Consider the following 14968-nt stretch of genomic DNA (forward strand, 5'->3'; position numbering starts at 1 on the left):
GGTCATGGTCTCGACATCGGCCGTGGCTGAAGACCGACGTTCAGCGCAGGAAAAGGCCCAAACCAAAGAAAAGCCTCCAACTCAAGGCGACATCCAGCGTCTTGCGTGCGAAGGGACGATCCTTGCTGAGGCCCACGGAACGTGTTTAAGCTTTCTCGAAAGAGTTACCGACACTGCCGTGATAGCCGTGCGCTCGGTCACCCGAAGTCCAGCATACCTCTTCTACGACGGGCAATAGATGGGATCGCTGCGGTGCATTGTGCTACAGCACGACGGGCAGGGAGGCCGCGGCAGTGTGGAATCTAAGACAAAATAGTTGCAGGCGGTGCGGCGCGGTGCGATGCATGTCTGTCAGGGGAATTTCTGGGAATTGCACCAAGGAAATAGCTGAGTCATCCACGCTTTAGGTAAGCAAAAGGGCAGCACGGTGTTTTTGCACCAGGGAGCGCCCGACCGGGCCCACTCCGGCCATCTCCACCCGGGGCTTCGATCCGCGAATAACTTCCACCCCCAGCATCGTTTTCCATTTTGGAAACCTGTCAGTGCTTGTCTCAAGCACCTCGAGCTCCTCGACTCGCTCCGGTCTCTCCCGCTAAGTTCCATCACAAGTGGCTCTCTTCTTACAGATTTAGATCATGAAGTTGCTGTTCTCCAAGTTCAGATAAACAGAACCTGTGGTCTTTGCCAGCGCCGTCGGTCTGACTTGGCACTACCTTTATGAGGATCTCTAATAAGTCAGTGCTGCTCAACCTAATCTCTCTGCATCTGTGTCTGGACGGTAGCCTTCTCGAAGATGCGGCTCTACAGATAGCACGCCTCGCCCTTCCTGAAAATAACTTTCCCTCCGTCTGAGAAAAGGGCCCCCACTGCGCATGGATGCGTTTCCGCCTGTTGCTCTGAGGCATGTTTCACCGTCATCCCGCCGCTTCTACTCGTCGATCTCCCGCACAGCACCTTTCCCTTACCGCCGCACCGCTGTCCCAGAACGAATGAGAAGAAGAGAATCCACCACCACTTCCCGTCAACCTTTACGCAGCAGGCACCGTAGAAGGGGAAAAAATGGATGGTCAGGATGGATTCAGACGTCTTTTGATTCGCCCACTACGTTTTGGCCCCTCTCTTCTCTCACGGCGCAAGAGCCTCTCTGTGTATCTCCTCTCCCATGTTTCCCTGGTATCGTGAAAGGTATGTAGTAAGGCTGATGGGTCCACCATGCTTCGGGACGGCCGCGCGCCGGGACATAAGTGTCAAGCTTGCTTCCCGCGGGTCCTCCCACGTCGAAAAGGCCCCACGCGTCCTTCACAGATAACGGGTCGTTACGAGGGCCTGGAAAGAAAGATGAAGTTGCATCAGGAGACAAAACACAACCGGGCCCAGAAGAGACCCACCTCCGGTGCTTATTTTGGTCGTCGTATTGCAATGCTCCATCCGTTGATGGCAGGCCGAAGGTTCTATCCTATGTGGTGGTAAACCGTCTGACCTTGGCAAAAAAGTGTCAAGACATGCCTCCCCCGCCTCTCGGACCCGGAAGGTTGGGTTGAGACTTGTCAGTATAAGTATTACTAGTCGGCTCGTTCCCGTAGATCGTCGTCCTGGCTTGAACCTAAAATTCCAAGTCTTCACTTTTCCTTTCTTTTCTTTAACATCACCGGGCTGGCTTCCCGTTTCGCTTCGCCCGCTCCCGCACAATGCAGCCGACGAGCTTCTTCACGCTCGCCTTTGCTGCACTAGCGGCAGCGGCTCCACCTCTTATGGATGTACTCAAGAGCAATAATGATACCTTGAGTACTCTGACCTGTATGTTCTTCCATGGGATAGGCCGTGTATGGGCAAGAGAGCGTGACTACTAACACCACCGACTAGCACTTCTGGCGATGGTTCCAGCACTGAACCAGACCCTCGTCAAAGCCAAGGACGTCACCGTCCTCGCTCCCTCCAACGATGCCTTCGTCAAGATGATGCAGATGGACCCTACCTTTGCCCAAAAGGCGACCAACGCAACCTTCCTCGCCGATCTCCTAAGCTACCACGTCGTCAGCGGCAAGACCACGGCCACCATGTTTTTCGAACAGCCCAAGTTCGCTCAGACCCTCCTCGAGATGCCCACCGCCAACGTCACGGGTAATCAAAAGGTCGAGCTTGTCAGGAAGGGTGATCAGGGCAGGGTATTCAGCGGCTACAAGCAGATGAGCGTCATCACAAAAGCCGACGTCGCCTTCCAGAACGGCGTACTTCACATCATCGATACCGTCTTGACGTTCCCCGGATCCCCCGCCGACACGGCTATGAACACGGGCCTCACGAGCATGGCGGGCGCGTTGATAAAAGCTGGGTTGGTCGATGGTGTCAACTCTTTGCAGGCCGCGACTGTCTTTGCACCGACGAATGCTGCGTTCCAGGCTATTGGGGCTACGGTTGCGTCGATGGAACCTGCGGATCTTGCTAGGATCCTACAGTATCACGTTCTCATGAACCAGGTCCGGTTCACCACAGGAGTGGCGACCAAGATGGGATATAAGAGTCTGATGGGCGAGAAGGTTTCGCTGCGGAAGGAGGATACTACCGTCTTTGCCAACTCTGCCAAGGTTACTATCAAGGATATCATTACCAGCGACGGTGTTATGCACGTCATTGATAGGTAAGCATGTCTCGTTCCATTCCCAGCTCACAGCTTTCCAGGTTACTTACATACGAACAGTGTCCTCAACCCAGCATCACCCAAGTTGAGCCCAGGAACCTCAACGGCTGCCTTCCCCGGAGCAGTTCAAGCTGCCAATGCCCCCTTCACTGACGGTGTCAAGCCGACTGCGAATTTCACTCCGGCTGGGGCGGGTTCGAGAAGTTTTGATGCCTCGCTCAAATTTGCTATGATGGGGTTCATGGGCTCTCTGGCTGTTGCGTACCTGTGAGTAGAGGCGACGTAGTGTCTCACAACAACTCTCATTCTTTGAAGCTCTGGTGAGCAGACATTATACTTGAGAAGAAGTGCCATCTTGTTTCTCACATAATTACATTTAATTGGGGTGGTATACTGCTATGGTTGATACTTTAATCGTCCGCGATGATTCAGTCGACTTTGATGAGCATCCAGTGGCTTTGAGTGAGATGTCATGCAAGAAAGAGGGTCGAATCTTGGTAGCGCTTTCCTGCTCCCCTGCATTGGATGTGACTGCCCAATTGCAATGGTGAGCGTGAGATGGAAGGCACATTTGGTAGTGAGGTACTTTACATCACCTCCACTTATGTCAGATTGATGCCCTGTAATGTGATTACAACTTCACCACATCTTCCGACTGCATATAAGCAGGAGATTTCTTTATTGGCACAACCTCGTTCCATGCCGAACCAGAAGAACCGCTCACTTATCTCATCAATTTCATTTGCCCTCACGCACGCCTCCAAATGTGGCTCATCAACACGTCGTCCCACAACCTTGAGGAGTTCATCGGCAGAGACATACCACCCTACGCAATCCTTTCGCACACATGGGGAAAGGATGAAGTGACATTCCAGGATATGAAGGATCCAAGGTTCTTAGTTCGGGAACAGACTATCAGGAAGGCCGGCTTCGTCAAGATCGCAAAAGCCTGCGGGCTAGCTCAACAACAAGAGCTGCAGTACGCGTGGGTCGACACGTGTTGCATCGACAAGTCAAGCAGTGCTGAGCTGACGGAGGCCATCAACTCAATGTTCAAGTGGTATCAGCGAGCAGCCATCTGTTATGCCTGGTTATCTGACCTGGACCCCTCCGCCGACATTGACAGCGACTTCGACGGTAGTGGAGACTTGGGTCAATGTCGCTGGTTCACGCGGGGCTGGACCCTCCAAGAACTCATCGCGCCCAAGGAAGTCGAATTCTACGACCGAGACTGGAACCTCGTCGGCTGCAAAAGTGGTCTTGTCGACCAGCTCCACGCTATAACAGCCATCGCCAAAGATGTCCTCGGCAACCGCCATCGCGCTTTGTTGCACACCTGCGTCGCCGAGAAGATGTCCTGGGCCGCAGGGCGGGAGACAACGCGTGTCGAGGACGCCGCGTACTGTCTTATGGGCATATTCGGTATCAATATGCCTCTCTTTTACGGTGAAGAAGAGAAGGCATTTCAAAGACTCCAGAATGAGATTCTGCGCGAGAGCGACGATGTGACGATCTTTGCATGGGAGAGAGCCCGACATAGACCGCCGCCAGATCAGTGCTTCTTTGACAACGGCCGGAATTTCGGCGGCGTGCTCGCCGAATCCGCAGACGACTTTGCCGTCCACCGCCATCAAAGAAAGATCTATCCGCCGCCTATCAGGCGACCGACGCTTGAGTTGACGAAGAATTGCATCAAAATCTACACCGAGCTCGTCTGGGAAGAAGCGCCCGAAGTCAGCGGACGCCGTTATTACATACACTGTGGCTCTCGTGGCGAGAAACACGTTGCTATCCGCCTCGTTAAAGTTGTAGGCGGCTCCTTTATACGAGAGGCTCTGGATCAATGCGCCTCAAATTGCATTTTCCACATAGACGCCCAGCGCCGACGAGAGTTCAGCCTGCTCGTCAATACCTCGAGCTATCCAATTCGCCTACTCAGCCACGGCGGATGGGACCTGGTGAAAATGAAACTCCGTTGCCCCAAAAATATGAAGGTCGCAGAGGCCTGGCCATGGTCGAAGTGGCACGATGAGGAACTGGAATTCGTGGCGTACCCGACGCGTCTTTGCGGGTCTATCCTCTTTCACGTTTACCACGCAGTCCCCTCTACAAACCACGAGGCGATCCCCCGCGAAGACTACAGGACAGATATTGTCTTCATTTTCAACCCGCACGAGATTCACAGTGACATCCAGGAAGTGAAGGGAACCCTCCTTGAGAGATACGGTGAATTTCAGGCAAAAGTGGACCATGTTCACTCTTTTCTGAATTCCGAGGAGCCTGATAACTTGGGCTTTAATGACCTTCTCACGCAAATTGGCTTACCCACGTCCAATAAGGTTGCATTCGACTTGGGAACGTCAAAGCGGTCTGCTGTACTGTCATTCACCTCGAAGAAGCTTACAGTTCCCGTGATAGGCTCGACCTCCCCAGCCTGGGAAATCACGTTCGAGATGAACGAGACTAAAAGATTCAGTGGATCAGTAAAGCACAAGAAGTGGCAAGCCGATTATTGATGTCTAATGGGAGGCTGAAAATTCGAGCTCAATAATACTGATAGATACTCAAGACATAGAAGAGGTCTGGTACAGTATCGGCGTTGCATAACCATGCTCATCAGGATATACCTGAACAGATGCTTAAATCTCTGCATGGTACCGCGTTATCAGTTACCATCTTCATATCCCGCTATCCAAGGAGGTTCCTGAAGGGAGATATATTGGGTTTCGATTTCCGTAGGCAGTTGATCAAATTGAAAACCCAATCCTCCGAACGATACTGTGGGACACCTTAGGACTCCACGGCTCTTATGGTGAGTTTCGAAATTGAAACCAACTTCCTAGGGTGCCGTGTAACACAATACGGGAGGGACTCAAGCATCACGGGAGGAGACGGGAAATTCTCTGAGGTCAAGGGATGTCTGCCCATGGACAGGTCTATTCTCGGTAGAGAGGCTAAGTTAAGTGCACTGAATAGTACTATTACGAGCTTCTAGCCTCTACCTTCATGGTGAAAATCTAGATATCACGGGCTCAGATAATGACGGCGCCCGAGCTACGAGTATTTAAATAGTGATATGGACCTCGAATGTGTACCCTTCTGGTGTTCTACAAGATGCAATGTGGTTTTGTGTTGTATCAGGTACATTGTCCTTGGCGATCTTGTTTGAGTAGAAGAAGAAGGCTGTTCTGTTGCCGGTTTTGTCTTTGGCCATTGCGGTATCACCAGTCGGCAGTCCTCTCACCAACCTACCCCTCGCCATCCTCTTCCGAAGCGGATTGGGTGCTCATGAGTTCCCACTGGTTAACATGCGCAGAGAGCACGCGATCCATACTTTCGTCCCCCTCGGTAGGTCCGTCTGAAAGGCTCAAGAAATTCTTGGCCTCGTCTCCAGAGAGTCCGCCAGTCTGCCGGCAAAGCCGGCACAAAACGGATGTTGATAAGTATTTGCCGGGGGTGGCCCAGAGAGTTACGCCTTTTCATCTTCTTCTGGTAATAGAGCCCAAATATTCATAACTGAATACACCAGGGATGAGTAGAGAACACCTATAGAACAGCGATGATATGCCATACCTCGTAAATTACCACCAATGCGATAAGTTCGTCATCGACATGGACGCAAAGCAGCAGCGGCACCTCAACTCGCTCGGAGTAGAGGTCCCTTGCGCACCAGAAACGCACTGTACAAGGGCAGGCTGTGCGTTGCCTCATAGATCCTACCAACCTTACAAAAGGCAGGCTTTATATCAAGATACCACCCCCCCCCCCCCTTCGCCCCTCGCCCTAGATATACTCCATTCAGCCCCTCCATCGTCATCTTCCAAGACGAGACGAGCGCGACGCAGACTTCATCGATACTCACTCTGGCGCTCGAGTACCTCGATGAGAGGGAGCGCGAAGGAAAACCTCTGGCGTGGGAGCCCGAGGCGCCACTTATGCACCCCATCGACATCTACGAGGCACGGCGGCTGTTATTGCTACAAGTCTGACGGGAAGCTCGTTCGATCTTCTCTTCATAGCCAATCTTGTTTCTACATCACAAGATTGCGGCTCAAAGGGCTCCTTTTGTGTATACAATCAGTTAAAATGTAGTTCAACTTGAATTGTGACAAGAATAGCTACGCTTGCCTGGCAAGCCTTGACAAACCTCAGCTCATCGACGTCACGATAATTATCAAGCAATGCTTTAAATCTGTATAATTACCTCTTTCTTAACTCGTAACCCGGTATATACATGCATACAACAACTCACGTCATGAAAGACGGTCCCCAACGGAACGATTGCTCCGCATCCCGGAGTCCCCTGAAGCAGGATGATAAAAAAGAAAAGAGTCAGAGTGCCCCTGATTGTGAGGTATCCAAAAAGGGGCTTGTAGGTAGAGAGGGAAAAGCAGACCACGCAGTTGAAAAACCAGAGGGAAACAGGATTTGAAAAAGAGAAGAAAAAAATTGGAAGATGCTTTTTGAACCGGTTATGACTCCAGATAAGTTTGAGTGTCCGCGCCGAGCCTTTGTGAATCTAATCCGCTCCTTGATCATTGGACGCCTGAGCCCCTTACATGGTGGGAATACCCTCGTACTCGGCGTAGCCGAGGGCGAGGTTCATGTTCTCTGTGGCAGAGTGTTAATATACTTGCTTCTTTCGAGGGGCCTAGATAGAGGTGGGGTTGACTTACGAAGACATTGAGTTGCCGCGCCCTTGAGCAGGTTGTCAATGGTAGCGCAAACGACGACGCGCTTGCCGCTGCTGTGGACAGCGAAACCACCAATCTCAACACCGTGCTTGTTCATAATGTTCTTGACCTGCGGTGAGTCGCCAATGACCTTGACGAGCTTCTCGCCGGCGTAGCGGTCCTGGTAGATCTGGCGGATGTCACGCGAGGTGATGGTCTTGTTGAGAGGGATGTGGATGGTGGCCTGGATACCACGGAACCAGGAGGCGACGTGCGGGGAGAAGGCGACGTCGGTGCCGAGCTTGGCGCTGATCTCGCGCTCGTGGATGTGGTCAGTCAAGCTGTAGGGCATGAGGTTGTCCTTGAGCAGGTTGACGTCGTTCTTGGGGGAGGGCTTGGTGCCGGCGCCTGAGTAGCCAGAGATGCCGAAGACGGAGGGGGAGCCGCCGAGGTGCTCGACGAGGGGCGCAATACCAAGCTGCGCAGCGGTGGCATAGCAACCGGGGTTGGAGATCTTGTCAGCCTTGTAGATCTCGGAGCGGCCGGTCAGCTCGGGCAGACCGTAGGTCCAGGTGTTGTCGAAGCGGTAGTCAGCGGATAGGTCGACAATGACACTGCGGTGGTCGGCACCGCTCTTGCGGGCATCAGCGATGGCCTCAATGTAAGGCTTGCAGACACCGTTGGGGAGAGCCATGACCCAGCAGTCGATGGCGCCCTTCTTCTCGAGCTCGGTGACCTGGTCGGGGCTCAGGTTCTCGTAGGTGATCTCGCGCTTGGTGTAGCCCTCGAGCTTCTGGCCGGCGAGCTCACGGGACGAGACGTGTCTGAGGTCCATGTTGGGGTGCGCGTTGAGCATCTCAATAAGAGCCTGGCCGGTGTAACCACGGGCACCGATGAGGGCGACGCGGGAGGGGACGTCGTTGGAGGCGTTCTTCTTGCCCAGAGGGGGGTTGGGGTTGGTGGTGGTGTAGGTGGCGAAGGTGCGCTTGCCCGAGAGAGCAGCGGCAGCCGGAGCCCATGTCGGGCGGCGAGCCATCGTTGAGAAGCCACGGGCCTGAGCGGGGGTGGAAGACTGGTTGAGGTTGCGGCTCGAAGTCTGGGCGGCGCGACGGAGGCGGGCCTCAAGGTTGGAGTCGCCCAGCATGGCTCTACCATGGGCGTTGAACTCGTCGGTCAAGACGCCGAGCTCCTGGAGGTTGTCGATGCCGTACCAGAAGAGTTGGTTGCCCTTGCTGGAGAAGCTTCCGTCGGCCTTGTCGAAGAACCAAGTGAGGTTCTCATCCTCCTCGCTGACGGTCCAGACGAGCTTGGGGTGGTCCTTCTTGATGGCGTGGAACACGTTCTCGGTGACATTGCTCAACCATCCCTCCTTGGTGACGGTGAGGGTGGCCAGGGTCGGGTGGGATCGGTTCTCATTGGGGGGCAGAACGATGGCGAGGCAGTTCAAGGGCTCGTCGTAGTAGGCCTTGAAGGGGGTGCCCTTGAGGAAGTCGATGTAACGGTCGACGGTGGCCTCAGCGTCCATGCCCTCGCGGTCGCGAATGAGGGTCTGCTTCAGCTTGGCGAGATCGGGGAACGATTCGATGCTGTCGGAAAAGGCGATCTTGTCGCCGCGGCGAATCAGGGTACCCGCGCCGGAGTCGGTGAACAACTCCTTCTGCAGGTCGCTGGGGTGGATGATGGCGACGCTGGAACTGCGGGGCAAGGTCTCGAGAAGCTCCTTGATCTCCTTGATCTTGAGGCGAGTGCCGTAGCGGCACCAGGATTGAGACATGAGGTGGTCGTACTCCTCGTCGAGGTTGATGTGGGAGATCTTGTCGCCAGTCTCGCCGTTGAACAGACCGCCCTTCTCGGAGAGGTAGACAATCTTCAAGGGCTCCAATGCGCGGGCCAGCTCAGCCGCAGCGACATCGGCGTTGACGTTGAGGATCTGACCCTCGGTGGTCTCGGCCATGGAGGTGAGGATAGGGACGTAGCCCTGGGAGATGGCGAGCTCAACGGGGGCCTTGTCGACGCTGCTGATCTTGCCGACGAGGTTCCACTTCTCCTTGTCGAGGTAGTCGGCGGTGAGGACGGTGGTCAGAGGGCGGGTGCGGACGCCGAGGCTCTCGAGCTTCTCGACGAGCTTCATGTTCTCCTGGAGGAAGAGCTTGCGGGCAACGGTCAAGGTCTTGCCGTCGGTGACGCGGATACCCTCCTCGAACTGGGGCTCAACACCAGCCTCCTCGAGGAGACGGTTCAGCTGGGGGCCCGCGCCATGGACAATGACGGGGTACAGGCCGACCTCGTAGAGGAAGGCAATGTTCTCGCAGAGGTCATCAATGTAGTCGGTGAGAATGGCACCGCCGACCTTGATGACGGCAAACTTCTGGGACGAGACGGAAGTGAAGTATGAGAGGTATTGCTGGCCCTCGCGGCGGCTGCCGATCTGACTCAATGTGCGGATGATGATGGCGCGGGTACGGTCGCGGTTGGCCTGCTCGGACTGGGAGCTGGTGGAGGAGAGGGCGCGGATGGCATTGAGGCGCTGGAAGGGGTTGTTGACTCGGGTGGCGGCGATGTTCTGGCGACGAGCGACACGAGGCACGGCGCGGCGGGCGCCGGCCCGAAAAACGGCAGAGGTTGCGGAGAGCATCGCGACTATTTGGACTTTTGGTGGGAAAACAGGTCAGCCAGGTTTGCGACGTCAACGAAGAAAGCAATTGAGAAGCAGAGATGTGTGTTGCGTGGTCTTCGCCCTCGTCATCTGCTCTTTCTGCCCGTGCTCTCTACTATCGGTATCGTATTCCCTCGTCCTCGGGGTCGTTGCGGTCGGCATCCCGAGGAACGGCGGTCGAGCGATGTAGAGGCGGATGGACTTGACGAGAGGTATAGAAGGGGGAAGGAAGACGTTTGGGTACAATTCAAGGTGCGTGAGCTCCTTCACGGAGCATTGGAGGTCTGGGAAGGATATAGAAGACTCACACACACACAAACACCTCACACAACAGACCCAGGCAGATTAGCTTCGAACTCGGTCTGACTGACTGACTCTCTCTCTGACTCTTCTAGCTGCCGGGAAGAGTGTCCAATTCCAGTTCAATTGAACAGCCCGGGAGGGTATAAGGGGTGATTGACGGGGGAACGGAAGAAGGTAGGAGAGAGCAAGAGAGTAAAGGAAGAAAGAGGGAGAGAAGGGAGAGCGTAGGTGTTGAGGAATCGGAGAGACGAGGCTTTTTACTTTTTGAGGCCTGCGAGACTGTGACTGGACGTTTTTGGTGGTGTGGTGGGCGGTGGTGCGGTGCGTGGGCAACAGAGCCGGTATGATGCAGTGGAGGTGTGGAGGAGGGGCAGGGGCACCGAGCACCCAGCAACTGTGCAGGGCCGCAGGCAGGAGGAACCTGAGCGGGAAGCAATTGGCGGGCACCTTCCACCTCAGCCAAGGGAAAAAATCGACCGGTACCGCTCTCCGCTGCCATTGGCAGTCTGCATCGGCTCGCCGCCGGCCGCCCACACTTCGCATCCGCATCTGGGGCGCCATCTGACAGCTGGCAGCTCATCGGTGACATGCGATCGCGGCGATTTGGGAAGAGCTACGGATAGGTACCTTAGGTATGTGCCGTCTAAACAATTCTCTCTTCTTTCTCGATGCTACACTCTTTTCTTTCGTGCTTCCGCCTCTCCAAATACCATTCTACTAGAATGTCTCCTTCCCAGTGTCGCGAAAACCTCGAGCAAGTCAAATCCCAACCAAGAACCACTCCCGCTGCACCACCCGTCACCACCACCCTCATCCACCCGTCGAACCTCAAAACGGGAAAAAGCGCCCCATCACGAGTGGACACCCCGGTTATTGGTCGGATCTGATAAGGAATCACCCCGGTACGTACAGATCACCAAATGCGTGTGCTGGGCCACCGGGATCTGCAGCAGCCATGCACTTTTTTTTTTCCTCTTCGCTGCACTGCACTGCACAACAAGCTAAAAGAGGCATTTCCGTAACCTAGAAAATGTTACTTGAAAATTTCAATTCTTCTTCTCGGCTAGGTGGAGTAATGGGGGAAGAGCGAGAGCGCCTGACACGAGCCGAGGCAGGCCAGACATCCCATCTCAATCGTTGAAGATGTTCCGGACGTTGCTTCTTGACTGACTGCTGCTTTTTTAACATCGTGACCGTGCATATGTAGCCCGGCAAATGTCTAGACCACACATGAAGAAAACAACATACTGGCAACCAACCAACACGCATCTAAAGTAAACCGTCCATCCTCCCAACAAGAACCCCAAGATGCAATGGCCAGCTTCTTCTCTCTATACTTTAGTCGTCCCTGAACCATGTGGAAACGACAGAAAAAAAGAGTGGACATCGAATGTCAACTCTAAACGCCTTCTCGGATCCGTACCACCGCTGGCCCAAATTCCGACGCAATCCCGGGGACCGGCGCAGAGATCGCCGAGCTTGAGATGAACCATTCAGGACCTGGACCTGCCATGCTGCCTCACCTTACCTTGGCTAATAATACGGATACCAACCGTGGGCTACTGCTACTTTATTTAGGATGGCCCACGGCAGTATGCAAGACTGACTGCCTGGCTGGTCCTCGTTTACCTGCTCTCATTCATCCACACACACACTTGTACGCACACCGCTTGAGATCGTGACTCCGATAGTATACGTGGTAGACTCTTCTAGAGGGGGCTCGTCGACCGAGAGTGGCAGTTTCAGAATCCCTCATGGTTCCATTCACTGGGCCCTGGAAGCTTGATTCCGACAACGTCGTCACATTGAGCAAGTTTTGATCGGCATGGTTCGATATCTCGATTTCCTTCGATCAGCACGTAATGAGATGCAGGAAAACGGATCATCCAGCAGGCACCAATAATGAACCAGAACATTGTATTCACAGTCAAAATATTCACGGAAAGCTCGGACACCGTTATAAAAGAGATCCCGCAGAGTTGCTGTGGAAAAAAAGACTCGTCACTTCATTCATATACAACAAGCGACCAGACTGGATATCAAAACCAGGGCCAGTGAGAATTCAAATTACGCAAACGCCTGCCATCCCTCATACATACATGCGGTTGATCCGCAGCCGGGCCGTTGCGACTGGCTAGCTTCCTCGGAACGAATCCCGGAGCCGGCCAGAGCAGGCCTTTGCATGCAGACCGTTGAAGTAGATCGGAGTCCGTTTCGAACAACCTCCGCGCTTCCCAAGTCATTAACCCATAGAGGTTGGCTCTGTGTGCCGCCTCATCCCCTCGTCTCCCACGGTTGCTCGAAGCCTGCGAGATATCTGACAATTCATTTCCATATCATGAGGGCGAACCATGAGCCCAAGGGGCTAGTGTAATGCAAAAAGTGTGGTATCTGTTACTTGCGAGTAGCAACAACTGAGGGGGTTACGTTAGCGCGTTGCGACGACTACAACATTGACAATGATTAGAGCCACAGAACAGAGACAGACGCCGCGATCCAAAGGAAAAGCGCTCGAGAAAAATGGGAGACATACCGGCTGGAATGACAATGATGAGAATGAGGATGATGATGCCGGCAATCAAGCACATGCGCATCTTGACGTCCTTCCACCACATCTGCTTGCGGACGCGGTTGGCGCCCCGACGGAAGCCCTGAGCTGACACAGCCAGGTTGTCGGTCTTATCTTGCAGAGCATCCAAACGCTCGCCTCTTTGGGAGACCTTGTTGATGTTCTCGCGCATCACGCCGACGGTGTCGTCGATTTGCTATAAATAGATCATTAGCACATGACTCTGATGATACGGTTCCGAGTACGCAATAAGCGAAACAAATTTGCCCCTGATTACAACGCCAGCGACGAACAACGAAAAATCGGAAAGCGATTGTGGTTCCTAGTGTTCAGATACTGTGCGGTCGCAGAGGCTCGTCAAGTTGCATCGTGGTCAATTCGCTGGGGATTTCCAGATTGCTGTTATCGATTGCGTTGGCTAGGGGACACGGTGGGCATTCTGACAACCATCACCGACGCGATCGACGTTGTCAGGTATGACGACTGTTTATCTCCCGCTCAACGGCGTACGATATCGCTTGTCGTCGATATGCGGCCGACGAGCTGAAGAATTGATGCGATGCCCCAATCAGGCGTAGTTGGCGACAGCTTAGGTCGGGCGGGTAGCTCGGTCGGTCGTCGTCATCTGGCGTCGGGCAATCCGGGGCAAAAGATCGAACCAACGAAAAAGAACCACCTCGCGATGAAAACATCAAGAAAAAAGCAGCGCAACTTACAGCTTGCAAGGCCTGGGTTCTCGCATTGCCGCCAGCTCCTCCTTGCTGTTGCGTGCCGGCCGTGTTGGCAGCCTGGCCGCTGGGGATGTACGGGTCGTAGGGGGCATCTTCGGGCATTGTCGCTGTGGTGACGGAGATGTGAGGAGGGTGAAGTTGGGGTTTGCCGGCGGAGCTCGAAGCTGCAGCTGGTGGATAAAAGTCTTGCTTCGGGAAAGCGAGATTGAGGAGTGAGTTGAACGAGGTTCCGGGTTTGTTGGAGGATGCAAATGGCAATCGGCCGCGGTTTGTTGATTGATGGTTGTAGAGTGTGTGAAGTGTGGTTGGGAAAGAGGAGAAAAGGTGGTTGGAGCCTTGGAGGGTGTAGGCGGGCTGATGAGGTGGTTAAGTTCAGGTTCAGGTGATGAGACGCCTCCCGCTTGGAAAAAGAGGCGAGAGCCCAGCCGAAACAAGGTCCCCGTCTGAGGATTTGGGGGGGATGCGCTGCTGTTTCTTGCCGGGGGGTGGCACGGGGGCACGGGGGGTTTCCAGGTTGGGGTGGTGAGGAAGACTCAAGACGGTCGGAAGGGGACGACGACGGCCACCTTGGGGGATGCTGGACCACTAATTTTAGTCGAGCTGGGAACGACCCAGCCACTGGAACAAACTAGCAGCAGGACCTCCCAAGGGTTGGAAGGGGCGCAAGAGGCGCGCGACAAGGCAATGAATCCGACCGATAGCAACAAGAACCAGTTGATTCCAATGGTCCCTGGGTGAGATGGTGAGCTGCACGGCCGTCAGGACGGAGACGGGGCACCGGGGGGGTCAAGAAGAGGGATGGTGGAACGGTGGACGAGGGCCAATCAAAACGACCGTTTCGAGCAGGTCGGAGACGGACTGAGCGGTACGTATCCTTCGTCCGGTGCCTGGGGAACCTGGCGAAAAGTGGAAATGCGCAGTCAGTCACGAACGCAGTGCCAAGTGGCCCTCTCTTCTCTCTGTCGTTTTCCAACTCAAAAGTCTGCTGTTCTTTTTGGCTCTCTCCCTGCCTGCGGGTGCTCATAGACATGACAAAGGCCCAACAAAGGTTGTTCCCTGAATACGAGAGCAACTGGAAGCGTCTCCGGGCCAGCACTGCCATTCCCTCGTCAGCTCTTCCTTGAGAGGGGAGAGGACCACTAAGGTATCGCAGTCACGCAGACTCGTTCCAGGGACTATTCCCATGGAGACCTTTGCTCCGACCTTCCCAACTTGCTTTGCTACACTGCTGCTGAGAAGGCTGGGCATTAGATTGGCGTCAGCTTTCTGCGCAGCAAGGTGTTTTCTGGCGCCTCCCAAGTAGTCGGAGCCAGTGCCACGGACTCGCGGCTTCTGATGTAATCATCGGGGCGGTGCTGCAGGGTCGTCACGACTCACAGCCTGGACCCCGACGGAACT

The 14968-nt window shown here is 54.5% G+C and overlaps 5 protein-coding genes across 5 annotated transcripts; 3 read left to right on the forward strand and 2 right to left on the reverse strand.

The window, feature by feature from the left end:
* Positions 1–1688: 1688 nt before the first annotated feature.
* Positions 1689–3008, forward strand: CLUP02_09148 (fasciclin domain-containing protein; the record flags this gene model as incomplete). The annotated part of the gene is made up of 4 exons (XM_049288127.1): positions 1689–1797; positions 1864–2638; positions 2699–2905; positions 2954–3008. The coding sequence occupies 4 exons, from the start codon at positions 1689–1691 to the stop codon at positions 3006–3008; spliced, it is 1146 nt and encodes a 381-aa protein (XP_049145271.1).
* Positions 3009–3402: 394 nt separating this feature from the next.
* On the forward strand, positions 3403–5154 carry CLUP02_09149 (uncharacterized protein; the record flags this gene model as incomplete). Its single annotated transcript, XM_049288128.1, has 1 exon — positions 3403–5154. The coding sequence occupies one exon, from the start codon at positions 3403–3405 to the stop codon at positions 5152–5154; it is 1752 nt and encodes a 583-aa protein (XP_049145272.1).
* A 1096-nt stretch (positions 5155–6250) lies between these two features.
* CLUP02_09150 (uncharacterized protein) lies at positions 6251–6627 on the forward strand (the record flags this gene model as incomplete). The annotated part of the gene is made up of 2 exons (XM_049288129.1): positions 6251–6320; positions 6464–6627. The coding sequence occupies 2 exons, from the start codon at positions 6251–6253 to the stop codon at positions 6625–6627; spliced, it is 234 nt and encodes a 77-aa protein (XP_049145273.1).
* A 566-nt stretch (positions 6628–7193) lies between these two features.
* On the reverse strand, positions 7194–9946 carry CLUP02_09151 (N-acetyl-gamma-glutamyl-phosphate reductase; the record flags this gene model as incomplete). The annotated part of the gene is made up of 2 exons (XM_049288130.1): positions 7194–7249; positions 7315–9946. The coding sequence occupies 2 exons, from the start codon at positions 9944–9946 to the stop codon at positions 7194–7196; spliced, it is 2688 nt and encodes an 895-aa protein (XP_049145274.1).
* A 2718-nt stretch (positions 9947–12664) lies between these two features.
* CLUP02_09152 (synaptobrevin) lies at positions 12665–13672 on the reverse strand (the record flags this gene model as incomplete). Its single annotated transcript, XM_049288131.1, has 3 exons — positions 12665–12684; positions 12804–13035; positions 13556–13672. 3 exons carry the CDS (start codon positions 13670–13672, stop codon positions 12665–12667), a joined length of 369 nt encoding a protein of 122 aa, XP_049145275.1.
* Between the last annotated feature and the right edge of the window lie 1296 nt (positions 13673–14968).

The sequence above is a fragment of the Colletotrichum lupini genome, chromosome 4 (genome assembly GCF_023278565.1).
Source record: "Colletotrichum lupini chromosome 4, complete sequence".
Classification (NCBI taxonomy): Eukaryota; Fungi; Ascomycota; class Sordariomycetes; order Glomerellales; family Glomerellaceae; genus Colletotrichum; species Colletotrichum lupini.